This window comes from Takifugu rubripes, chromosome 20, assembly GCF_901000725.2.
Source record: "Takifugu rubripes chromosome 20, fTakRub1.2, whole genome shotgun sequence".
Classification (NCBI taxonomy): Eukaryota; Metazoa; Chordata; class Actinopteri; order Tetraodontiformes; family Tetraodontidae; genus Takifugu; species Takifugu rubripes.
In genome coordinates, this window is record NC_042304.1 from 3,660,597 (window position 1) to 3,672,488 (window position 11,892).

Below are 11,892 nucleotides of genomic sequence, written 5' to 3' on the forward strand. Positions count from 1 at the left end.
TGTTGTTCCTCTTGTTTAATCAAAAGTAGCTCCTATTATCTGTCATCATTATTTGGTTTTCCCATGACAAGCGTAAGTTGACCGTGTAAACAACTGTAAACAAACTGCATAAAGCAGAGCTCCCCCTGAGCACTCGATGCAAAGGCTCTTTCCCACCAGCCACGGCTACACCCGTCATCTTACGGTTCACATTTATTCCCACACACGTGCTCGTCTCAAAAATCATCCGCATTCTTCTCCTCAAGTTTTGCCTCAAATTAAAGTTTGGAGTTTGTTTTAATAACGTGATGAAATCCCGATTGGTGAGCCGTAAAATATCAGTGAGACTGAGTTGTGTTTGCCCGAGCTTCCACTGCTCCATTCGTTGTCCAACATGAAACAAGGCAGCTGTTTTCATCCTCGAGTGAGAGCAGTGAAAGGGGCCAGAGGCTCCCTAAAATAAACAGGCCATCTGTGCAGCCCCAGGGATGGGTCAAGGTCTCGCTCCATGGTGCTCACTCACTAGGCTCTCACTGCTCGTATCCAAACACAGCGGCTCTCCTCTCCGCTGGATGAGAACGTTTTGAATTGAATTAAAAACAGCGTGATGGAAAATGACCAGCCGTAATGTTTGATAAATCCCTGGAGCCACTGGGATGACTTCTCATTCCATGGCAGGTGATGTTTGGATACACAGTCATTTAATGGAAGAGCACAAGTAGACATCACTGCCAATAATAACTGGAAACACGTGATGGGATGCCTTACTTACACTCTGTCCACTACCTGTAATAATCCTGTTTTTTTGGCAGCACCCATCCACAACCTCCTTATACGATGAGTCACTATTTACATTATTATTTTTATTTTCCATAATGCACATAATCATGAAGATTCAAAGGTTTGTATCAGCCACGTACAAAGTATAACGACTGACAGGATGCCGAGAAGTGCACAAAGCCGAATGCTAACATAGCATAGCACGCATCATTTTCAAAAACAAATATTTGTGATTACCAACATCAAACAGATAATGACGCGGGTGTTTTTTGCAGTGTGCCTAAGCAATGCCTCTAAATAACGTCTGTCACGTTCAACAGCATTTCTCACTGAACACTTAATACTAGTCAAGTCAGCCAACACGGTGTAGCTGTGGCGGCCATGTGTTAACCAGAGTAGACACAGAAATTGCACATGTGGCTACAAGAATGTCACTTAGTGGCCAAAACTATTGTCAGAACATTTTGAAACAATCAGGTCTGGAATTTTGCTCATGTGAAAGTATACAGATCCAGTTTGTGATAGTAGTCCACACGTGGCATATGTGGTCGTATGCACAGTAACAGCAGACAGACAGGAGTCGGACACGCTCCATAATGTGGATTCTGTCAGTTAAGGACTCTCTTTGCATCAAATGACGTGATCTTCCATCATGAACAGCATAATGAAAATCAGAACCTACTGAACTATAAACCACTGACACCAAACTTCTATTTAACCTAATAGAGTTAAACCTAAATGCTGCAGCTAACTAATGACATCACTGTAGCACCTCATTTCCACATATTTTCACATAATAACAACATTGTTTGACCTTTTATTGATCTTCAAGAATGTAAAGCTCTTGTGCAGTGTTATGGCAGCATTTTACGGCCGTCGTTTAAACATACATGTAGCTCAAACGTGCACAAAAATGCAAAACTAAAGCCAGCCCAGCCTGCTCTGCTGTTTTACCACAGGGCTAATTCTGGAACATGTCAGATGTTGGACTGTATGTATGTAAATATGCAGTAGAATTGGACATCTGCCCTCTGTATACTCAGGTTATGTATTCTTGCGTTAAAAGTTTGCAGTTGGAGATATAAACTGCTAATAAAACAGGGTAATATCGCTAACATGTTTTCATAAGGCTGTTGCCATGAATGTAGATATTTAGCTCTTAATTATATGGTGATAAACTACAGGTCTCATGAGTGATTGCAGTAAGGAGTCTTTTCCAAACTATGTGGTGCCACCTGTACTCTAATTACAGCCGGTGTGAAGGCTGTTTTGAAAGGATTGTTTTTTATTCAGCTGTAATGAAACACGTTGGAGGGGATTAGGGCTCAGAGCTGGACTCCCTGTGTTTCCCTGCTCAGGCTTCCCGCACAGTCACAGTGAGTCCCTGGGGGCAGGAGGCCTCCGCAGGCGTGTGGCCCGCCACCGTCCCAAGGCTCAGGGGACAGCTGCGTCAGTCTGGCCCTGTGCACCGAGACAGCAGTGGCCATAAACAAACTGTGCTGAAAAGCCACTGGCTCGGTCCCCGGATCTTTTCAAGACTGCGCAGTGAGGCGAACGACCTTTGGCCAGCTCCTTTCATTAAGTTTGAATAGACTTTAACCCTTTCTGGGAGAGCTGAGCTGTGAGGAAATGCAGCTTGGCCTGTCCAGATCCAGCAAAATGAGCAAAAGGCACTTTATTTTTCCACATGTTGTTACCTTGAATCCACGTATGCAATGGATGTGTTGGTCCAAAACACATTTGTGCTTGAAAGGTTTATAGGAACATTCTTAATGAAGTGGGAAAGTTGGAGGCTGTTTGGCTTTACAGGATGAAAAACTCTCATGAGTTCATGGTCAGAATGACTCACGTTATTGAAAACAAGCCCACCTCACAGTCCAGCTGCTAGCTCTTTCCACAACCACAATTTGCTCCGTTGTCTGTTTTCCACCTGGTCAGATTTGCACAAAGCAGAGAGTTGGTCTAAGATGAAGTGTAGCGGTAAAAGAAGACTTTAATAAAAGAGGGATATACAGTCAAATGAAAGCAGGTGGGGGCTTTGCTTGGTGCATGCAGAGCTGAGTGTGTTTCAAGTCTTCTAAATTATACACGGTTGTTCAGAGCTTTACTTCCAGGGAATATCAGAATCAGCCCGCAGGATCAGTTATGACTTTAGAAAAAATCCATTTTGTTTGGCTGTAACTTCAGTGTGACCTTGAATAAAAGGACACGGAGATGCAGCGTGTTCCATCACCTCTGTATCAAAGAAGCTCCGTCTTGTTTGGGAAACCTCTTGCAAAGACTTCCTGTTCCTGTCCCTCCCACAGCTATAAGACACCCCCCCCCCCTTCCCGATCCTTTATTGAAATCCACTGCAAGCTCTCAATACTGATGGCATTTTGTTAAAACCTCATAAAAACAAGCATATATGACAAGTTTTAGTCACAAATGAAAACACAAATCATCACTATTGCATAATTCCAGGATAATGTTTATATGTGAGAGTAAATGTATTTTAGGAACAAATGTTTATAGATGGGGGGAATAGCTGCCTCTAGACTATAAATTTTGAAATTCACAGTCAAAATCTGTCATTCTGCACAGGGTGTACTTCCACTGTCGGTCTCTGAAAGGGAATACAAAAGATCTGGTAAATGATAATAATGACCATTTTTGTCTGCCAGTAAAATCTGTCCATCTGTCGAGATCTTTTCTTCTACAAACCTCAACACCCCACTGAAGGTGGTCTGAGCCCCACGGATGAAGTAGCCATAACTAGGAACCACCAGCTCCCCCTCCTCTCGGTACTGCTCAGGGACATCAGAGGACTTCCTGTTAAAAGAAACCAAGTCAGACCTGAGGTTCTTGGGAAGAACAGCAAGAACATTGTGTGAAACTCAAACTTGAGGACGTACATGCAGGAATATGGGCAGCGGCGTTTGTAGAAGCAGCAGTAGAACTGCCATTCCCGGTCAAGGACAGATTCAAAGTACTTGCTTTGCACACCGGCTACCAGACCATTGCGACTGCACGATGAAGTCCTGTGAAGGGAAACAACCACACAGATTTATTACCAGCGTTTATTTATCACCTTGACCAGGATTATCCCACATTCCTGCATTCTTACACAATTTCAGCGGACGGGGTTCACAGTGGGAGGTGGGACTCTTCAGGGGCTCTTAAAACTGTTCTATAAATGCTTCTGTTTCCATAAAGGGGAAATAACATCCTAAACATTTACGATTATATTTAGGGGGAGTATATAGCTTTTCGCCTGTTCTCCAAGAGTCTGTGGACAGATCTTCTGCTTTTTTTCCCCTAATCTGCGCAAGTGTTCAAGAGAACAATAAATCTCGGGATAAAAGACCATAAGCATGATCACACACATATGCCTCAATGTTAAACTGAGAACGTGAACGCTGGTTGCCTAAGAGTGGAGTTTGTTGATGGCCCATACATTTCTCTGTCACCAAAACACACCAGGACCAAGCAGGAGAAGCCGAACAATGGCTGGAAGTTTGTCATGGCAACATGTTGCCATGCACGGGTGTGACTCCCCGTCCTGGCTAGTTTACCTCACACAGATGTCGAAGGGGGGGTATAGGGGTGTGTTAGTGTGATGACAACTAAAGTGAAGACATCCACATGGCAGGAAAAATTCATGGTCTGCTTCTTTGTGTGATCCAAAATTCATGCAGACAGGTGAGGATATAAGCAACACAGATCCTTTCACCAGCCTGTATCTGTAGGAGAGGGTCGGGTGAAGATCTTTATATGAGGCACTGAGAGACAATATTAGAACAAAACTGGAGATCTGCTGTAGAGTTTTGCTTTGTTGCTCTAATATTTATCTAAAATAAATAATATCTAACCGCTAACATAATCTCAGCCTCAGGCCTGTTGGATTAGAGTCATGGTCAGTGTCTCATATGAAAATAGGCACAGCTGATGAAGAGTCAATCAGACCCAAACGACCTGGTATAAACCCTAGTTTTACAGATTAAGGTGGATGTGTTTGTTTTCTGACTGTCTAATACTGACAAATAATCAAATTACACTTGTGTGCATCCCATTTTCATGCTTTGTTGTGGTTGCAATGTAGGGCTCCGTTGGTACGCTTGTTCCATTGATCCATCATCTCACTGGCTAAATAATTGCACTATCAGTGTGTGGAGCAGAACATTCATTTCAGCTGGTCACAGATATTCTCTGGATCATCTTTCATACGTGCTTAGGTCACAATGGATTCTGGACGGCTGCCGTGTGCCGGGTTTGGCAGAAAATGTGCACAAATTAAAAAGATTTTGAATAAACACATCGATTCTATCAAGGGAAATGAAAATACACATTTTCTTTCTCAAATATTTTCATCAGGTACACCATAATCTTCCCAAGTAAATAGATTAATTGTTACATTCAATTTCTCCATGAATCCACAAATGTGTCAGTGAATCCAGAAAACACCGCGCCATTTGACGACACCATGAGGACATAAATTAGAGTGGCTGGGGAGTTCTACAGTGGCTACACAACGCAGCATTAGTATTGGCCCTTTATTGGTTGACATAGTTATGTTAGCTTATCGCCTTCTGTCTTATGCTTGAGATTTAGTTTTGTCTGACAGGAGCTTGTGTAAAGGAAGTAGCAAGTTAGCAACTTTGCTGGTCTGTTGTCTGGTTGCAGCTGTATCATCTTTGGGATTCCCCCCCCCCCCCAAATCCCCCTGTAAAATCATGTTTTCCTAATCTCTCGAACAAGCTTCTTGCATTCCCTTGTTGCCTACTAACCGCGATAACCTGCACCCTTGGCCAAATGCATGTGCAGCAGCATTTTTTTGCACTTTGTGTGGATGATTCGAACAATATGGATTGCAGATTTGCACATGACGTCATTGTGCCAACAACCACCCTGTAAGAAATGCCTGATGGGCAACCCATAAGACCAAAGGAACAAAATGAGCAAATCTAAAACAGGCCGCTGGAAACTGCCAAAGACAAGAAATAGTTTACTGAAACATCATCTGCATGTGTCGACTCAATTAGATGTTCTTAAATGACGAACCCTAATGCTAGGATGAACCCTTCTGCTATACTGTAAATATTTAATTTGGTTTTTCCCTGTCATATAAAAGAGGAAATTAAACAGCACGTTGTCGACGAAAATTCGAAGAAAAACTGAATTGCTGCATTCTATCAATTAAATTGTCACCAGTTCAATAGCAGTGTTTGCTGGCACACATACCATTCCATCCCAGCACGGTTGATGTCGTCCCACCAACAGTCAGAGGGCTCCCCCAGACCCTCCGGCGTGGGCTGGCATTCAAATGACCACAAGCGGTCGGATCCATCCTGCTCGCTGTAGTAGCTCCTGGCTGCAACAATGACCTCTCCGTGGGGGCACTGGAAGTTGAAGCCCTGGCGGTAGCCGTTGACCCAGCCCATGTCATGATGGTCGTGGGACTGAGCTGCCGCAGTCGCCAGCAAAGACAACGCCAACACCACGGGAGCAGGAATCATGCTGAAGAGGAATCGGACCGTCTGCTGAACGTTCACACAGCTGCCTCACTTCAGACTCCTCCAAGACTGTTCAAGTCCAGATGTTTTATACCAGTAGTCATGTGTAATTTCTCTGCTAGCCAGACCAGTCCAAAGGGGGCCGCAGTTGACATTTTAAGGTAGACTCTGAAACACCGCTTTAGAAAGCCTGAGCCCAGTCAAGGGTTTACCTTAAAAGAGCACATTTTACTCTCATGATTAACACATCTGTTTTTGTGACATTCTGAAGATAACAAAAAAATTTAATCACTCCTATTGTTTCACTTATTTGTTATAATGTATGTTGTTATACTTTGATGCCTTTATTATCATCATAGACGTTACAAGGTGTACTTTAAATCATATTCAAAAATGCTGTTAGGTAACATTTATTCAAAACATAAACAGGGGGCATCGTCACAAAAGTTGAGTTCTGCTCATGCTGTGAATATTCACCAGACTCCAGTTCTACTGTCAACAGTAAGATTTTTGTTGTTTGGCAAATCACTCACATTTTTAAAATATGACTTTCCTGAGGAGGAACACTCTTCCATTATTTTATATCCACCAGATTCCTGGATGAACAAATGCAAGAAAAAAATCTATGATCTTCAAACATCAAAGAGGTCTGTTGAAAATCAGTGAATCCTTTTTCATCCTGGGCCAAACCTTCACTTCTACAGTTGAACATACTTGTTACCAGTCCTCCCAGTCTGTGTGCAAGATGTTCCTTGGAAAACTAGTTTTTTCCTTTCCTTTAAAGTAACTTCAGATTTTTAAGGTTGTTTCCCTGAGCATCTCAATAGCATAATGAAATATTTGGTATAACTGAAATAAATTAAGATACATGGAGAACATTTAATCACCAACTTCATGGCTACGTGAAATAATGAAAACACAAAAAAGTCTAGGAGCACTGGCTCCTCTTGATTAAATGTTTATGAACATCCCAGTGATTGAATGATTTATTTAACACTCATGGAATATTCTGCTACATTACAGAACAACACATGTTTAATTCTTACTTATCTAGAAACATGTTTTGTTCTTGTGTCAAGGTATCAAGGTAATGCTTTGACAACTGTGCAGAGAATGATTTTACACGTTTCTTTTAGTTCTTGTAGCACTGTATCCTTCTTGGAAGTTAAATACATACAAAAAATGCAAAAAAGATAGAGATTAGTCATCAAGTTGAGACCTGTCCAAGTCCTGAAAAGAGTCTTAAGCCCTGTGTTACAGGAACAGAGGTCAGAGACAGGTCAGAACACAATAAAATGGAAATAAAATCATCAAACATGTCTAATAGTATAGGTTACGCAGGAGACTACTGATGTTTTAATAACCTGTACCTGTGAACCTGCAGAATCATGAATCTGTTTTCTTGACTGAAGTAAGAACAGTCCCACACGTTCTCCGGCTCCTGTGAAAAAATGTTCTCAAAAAAGCTGACTGGCAGCCAAGTTAGACTGCAGGATCACGAGTTCATGTTGTTAATGGTGTCTTTAGTTCATGCATACATTAGTTATCATTTAATAAAATGTGTTGGAGTCTATTACTGAGGACTTCCCTGGAGAATAATGATTCCTTTTGATTGTTTAATGGTCCTGACAAGCATGACTCTGATTTCTGTGGAAACTGACCATATCTCTGCAAGCAAATGTCAAACATTTGTCAGTGGAGTTCAAACTGGACGATTCTTTGTGAATGAGTAATGCAAAATGAAACCAATGCAGGCCTCAGAGTTTGTGAGATATGGTTGGATTTGGCAGATCAAAAAGTCATTTTTGCTGTAAAATACAAAAGCTTATTAATGGAATATGAATCCAGCAAGAATTTTTATTAGTTATTTAAGATTCTTCTGATTAAATCTTCCATCCATGGACTTAAAGATGTTCTGCTCTATACAAATGATGTTTCTAGACTTGCAGAGCATTAGCAGCTCAAGAGTGTGTGTTGAACATCAGCCCTTCCATCAGAATTACTGGGTACTTGGTTCCCACTTCCCTTCCAGGACCTACTGCATGCTTCTGTTGTCTCAATGTTGTTTGCATTTCAACAGCAAACACACCCTGAAGACTAAATTTAGTCCAGTAATCTAAGCAAAGAAGCACTGCTGGCTTTAACCTTGGTTCAGTTGTCATATACTCATGAGCAAAATACCTGAGCTTAATCCTGGATGAGCACACGTTATTTAAAGATGCTCTTTATGGTGGCCGATAAACACCTGATGTGCGAATGATAGATTCTGCAATAGCACCTCAGTCAACCAACGGCACCTTATTTACAATGATTGTTTTTGGCGGCTCTCGTGAAGCCAGATGAGATTATTCACCTCTCGTCTGAGAATTTGATCCCGTCGTCCCGACATCGTCCTCAAAGTATCTAAAAATAACCTTTAACACATGGTTGGGAATAATGTGTGAGGAGGAGATCCACATTGTTAAAATCAAGAACTAGGGGGGTATAAATAAACCCTGTTATCTATTTAAAAATCTCTATTTAGAGTGGACTTGCTGGTATTTGAGAATGAAGGGCCTCATTCCAAACACTTTGTTCTGACTGACGTGCAGATTGTACTCCTCCTAAGACACACGGTGGAGGTAAACACATGCAGGTAAACTTGCGTAATGTTCATGTAACATCTGCTTGTGTTGCATTCAGGCGCTGCTGAAGTTACAGAACTAACGCAGGAACCCTACAGAGGCTCTGAAAATTACACGAAGACAACATATTTGTGTCAGATGTGCGTAAATGAATGCCAGCCTTCTGTTAGCGCAGTGTTTGGGATCTACAATGCACATCTGCTTCGTATTAAGTCAAATACCAGGGTGCTCACAGTCTTGGTGTTACAGCTTCACTCATAACTCAAATGGCCATTAGATCAGCTCTCAAAAGTAAAAATAACACATCAATGTTGGGATCTCTTGGCCACTGTGGAACATCCAGTTGTGACATCATTCACTCAACTTCTCAATCTCTACATTAGGATTGCTTTCAGCTGTTTCGGCCCAGTTTCCATTGCTGCAGTTTTACAAACTTTAAGGTCACTTTAAAAGGACTTTCGTTGGCAAAGGTAGAAAAACAGGTTTTGTTTCAGGCCTTAAATGTATTTATATTATATAAAACCAAGTTTACAAGACGAAGCAAGAATATTCAAGTTTTTTTTCCCTCTGAAACATCATTAACTGCAGATGAGAGCAGCACATTATATAACTACAAAAAAAAAGCACGTGGAGAGCGCAGACTGGCAAACAGCTCATTTCCCCACATATTGTGACTTACACCCATAGTGTATATACAGTATATAACAGACAGGCAAACATAACCTCCTTGGTAATAAAATGGCAAAAATAATCTGAAGTTGGAAAAGGACACAGCACTTGAGTATCTAGCATGGACCTGCTCTCTTTTTAAATATCACCACCTAGAAGGCAGGGTAAAAGGAGCGGCGTCGGAGGAGGTGCGAGGCGCAGCTTTGAATAACATCTCTGATCAAACGTCATCAACACCTGCTGAGCAATCCAGCGGGAAAATCACACATTGAGCACAGGTCTGACGCTGGAATCCAAAACCTGTCTGGATACAAAGACACATGATTATGGTTAACAATGACGTTATTCATCTGCTGACAACTCTCTAAATCTTTTTACTGTCTGCCATCCTCAGAAGCACTGACCCTAAGATCCCCTCGAAAAGTTCTCATCAATGTGTTATGTATAATAAAACAGGATGATGGACATGCAAGAGGCATAAAACTGTCGTTATGGAGGTCAATTGGTTTCATGCCTGTGGCTCACGAAGGTCAGGCAGGACACATGACATCAACCTTATCTGCATTCAAGACAGAAAAATCATCAGTGCCTCAATGATCGTGTCTGCTGACTGTCAGCAATAAATGTTACAGTAACGTCATCTTCTCGGTTACTTCATCTTCCAATCTGCAGCAAACTTACCGAAATCCTGTTTTTCTAACCTGCCTCACATGTCAGTGTCTTTTATAAAAGACACCAATTGTGTAATATTTTGTATCATGTGGCACCACATAAGAAAAATAAGCAGCCAACATCATAGATGAAAATTTGTCTTTTAAAAAAATGCTTAATAATGTCAGAAATGAGAACAACGGGGGAAACATACATTCAGATTATAAACAATACTGACTGGTATTAGAAGATTAACAGTGATGCCAACTGCAGTAGAAGTGAAACCCTTGTCACCTGTATTCCCATCTGTTCCTCTTTTTGGGAATATTAAACCTGTCTGAATTACCTCAATCTGACAATATACAGGCTTTAGAGGCTTTTTTAAAACCTCATATATTTGCCCTTTAGGGAATACTACTGCATTTATGCCTACATACTATATTAAGGAAAGAAATCTTGAAGCACAAAGACATATTTTCAGAGTTCAATCACTGGCTGGAGCCAACCTTAAATGTTGTTCAGTTCTGTCTTTAGACTCCCGGTGAGGCTGAAACCACCCGACTGGCTAATTACTGTTATTAACAGGGTGGAGGTACGGTAATGAGGTACTAATGGTTCACTTACCAACAGATCAACAACACTGGACAATGTCACTAATATACACTATAAATGATGCATATTTAGAACTATTTTCCTGTGACACACAGGACATAAACTGTCTAATCTGCTACTAAATTGTCAACTTTTTTTTAACAAATACATTGGAAATCATTAAGGTTTCAAGAGTCACGTCAGGAGTATAAATAATTCTTGAGTCAAATTTTTTGTTAAATCGGATTTTGAGACTGGCTGTGTTGTCAGAGGGATGTTTTTCTATCTTTCTTGCAATACACTTCTCAAAACTTGACTGTGAGTGGAATGCAGGATTACATAAGTGCCACTGTGAGGATCATCCCTCAGCATTCTCTAAAACCTTTGTTGCTTAATAAGGCTTCACTGATGAAATTAAGGGGCCAGCCAAAAGGCCACCTTAATAATGTCTTGAAAACAAATCACTTTACTTGAGGCCTTAACTTCGTTAGACCGATGCATCACGGTTGCCGGGAGGATGTGTCTGACCCATGGCCGGTGAGGCAGTGATAAGCCTTGCTGACAGCACTGATAATGGAAGACTAGAATGAATGATGTCGGGAAAATGATCACACCCAAAGCATTCCAGGCGTGGAATACCTGCTGATATATTTGACCGTCACACCACACAACTTCTCCCTCGTCTACCTTCAAGGTTAGACAATGGACAGGGGTCAAGATGACGGAGCAAGGTCATTATCCTTTCTTCATTATGAACGCCTTTATTTCGTACAGTATGTTGTCGAAAGTCCTTGTTAAACTCAGCGAGTGGGTTCGTTCTGCATGACAATCCTAAACTAATCAATACATTTCTGTCATTCTGTGACAAACTCTGGAATGTAAAACTACAAGCCCTGAAACAGCCTGAATAGTAACATACCGTAGTTGTTGTGGTCTGGGTAATTGTCAGCTAAATTCAAAATAAAAGTGTTAATTAAACATGTGTCTGTTTTGGAGATATTATTGGGAAACTGGGAAATAGAACTAATTAGAAATAGCCAATATTTAGCCCCTCAAATGAGCAAACAAATAAACACTACAGTACAAGGTCGTGAAACAGTGAGTTA

General features: G+C 41.2%; 1 protein-coding gene across 1 annotated transcript; it reads right to left on the reverse strand.

Annotated features, from left to right (window-relative positions):
* Window positions 1-1,563: 1,563 nt before the first annotated feature.
* dpt (dermatopontin) lies at window positions 1,564-6,334 on the reverse strand. Its single transcript, XM_003973880.3, has 4 exons — window positions 5,980-6,334; window positions 3,654-3,779; window positions 3,463-3,570; window positions 1,564-3,364 (listed from the first exon to the last, which is right to left on the reverse strand). Exons 1-4 carry the CDS (start codon window positions 6,252-6,254, stop codon window positions 3,298-3,300), a joined length of 576 nt encoding a protein of 191 aa, XP_003973929.1. The 5' UTR covers window positions 6,255-6,334; the 3' UTR covers window positions 1,564-3,297.
* Window positions 6,335-11,892: the final 5,558 nt, after the last annotated feature.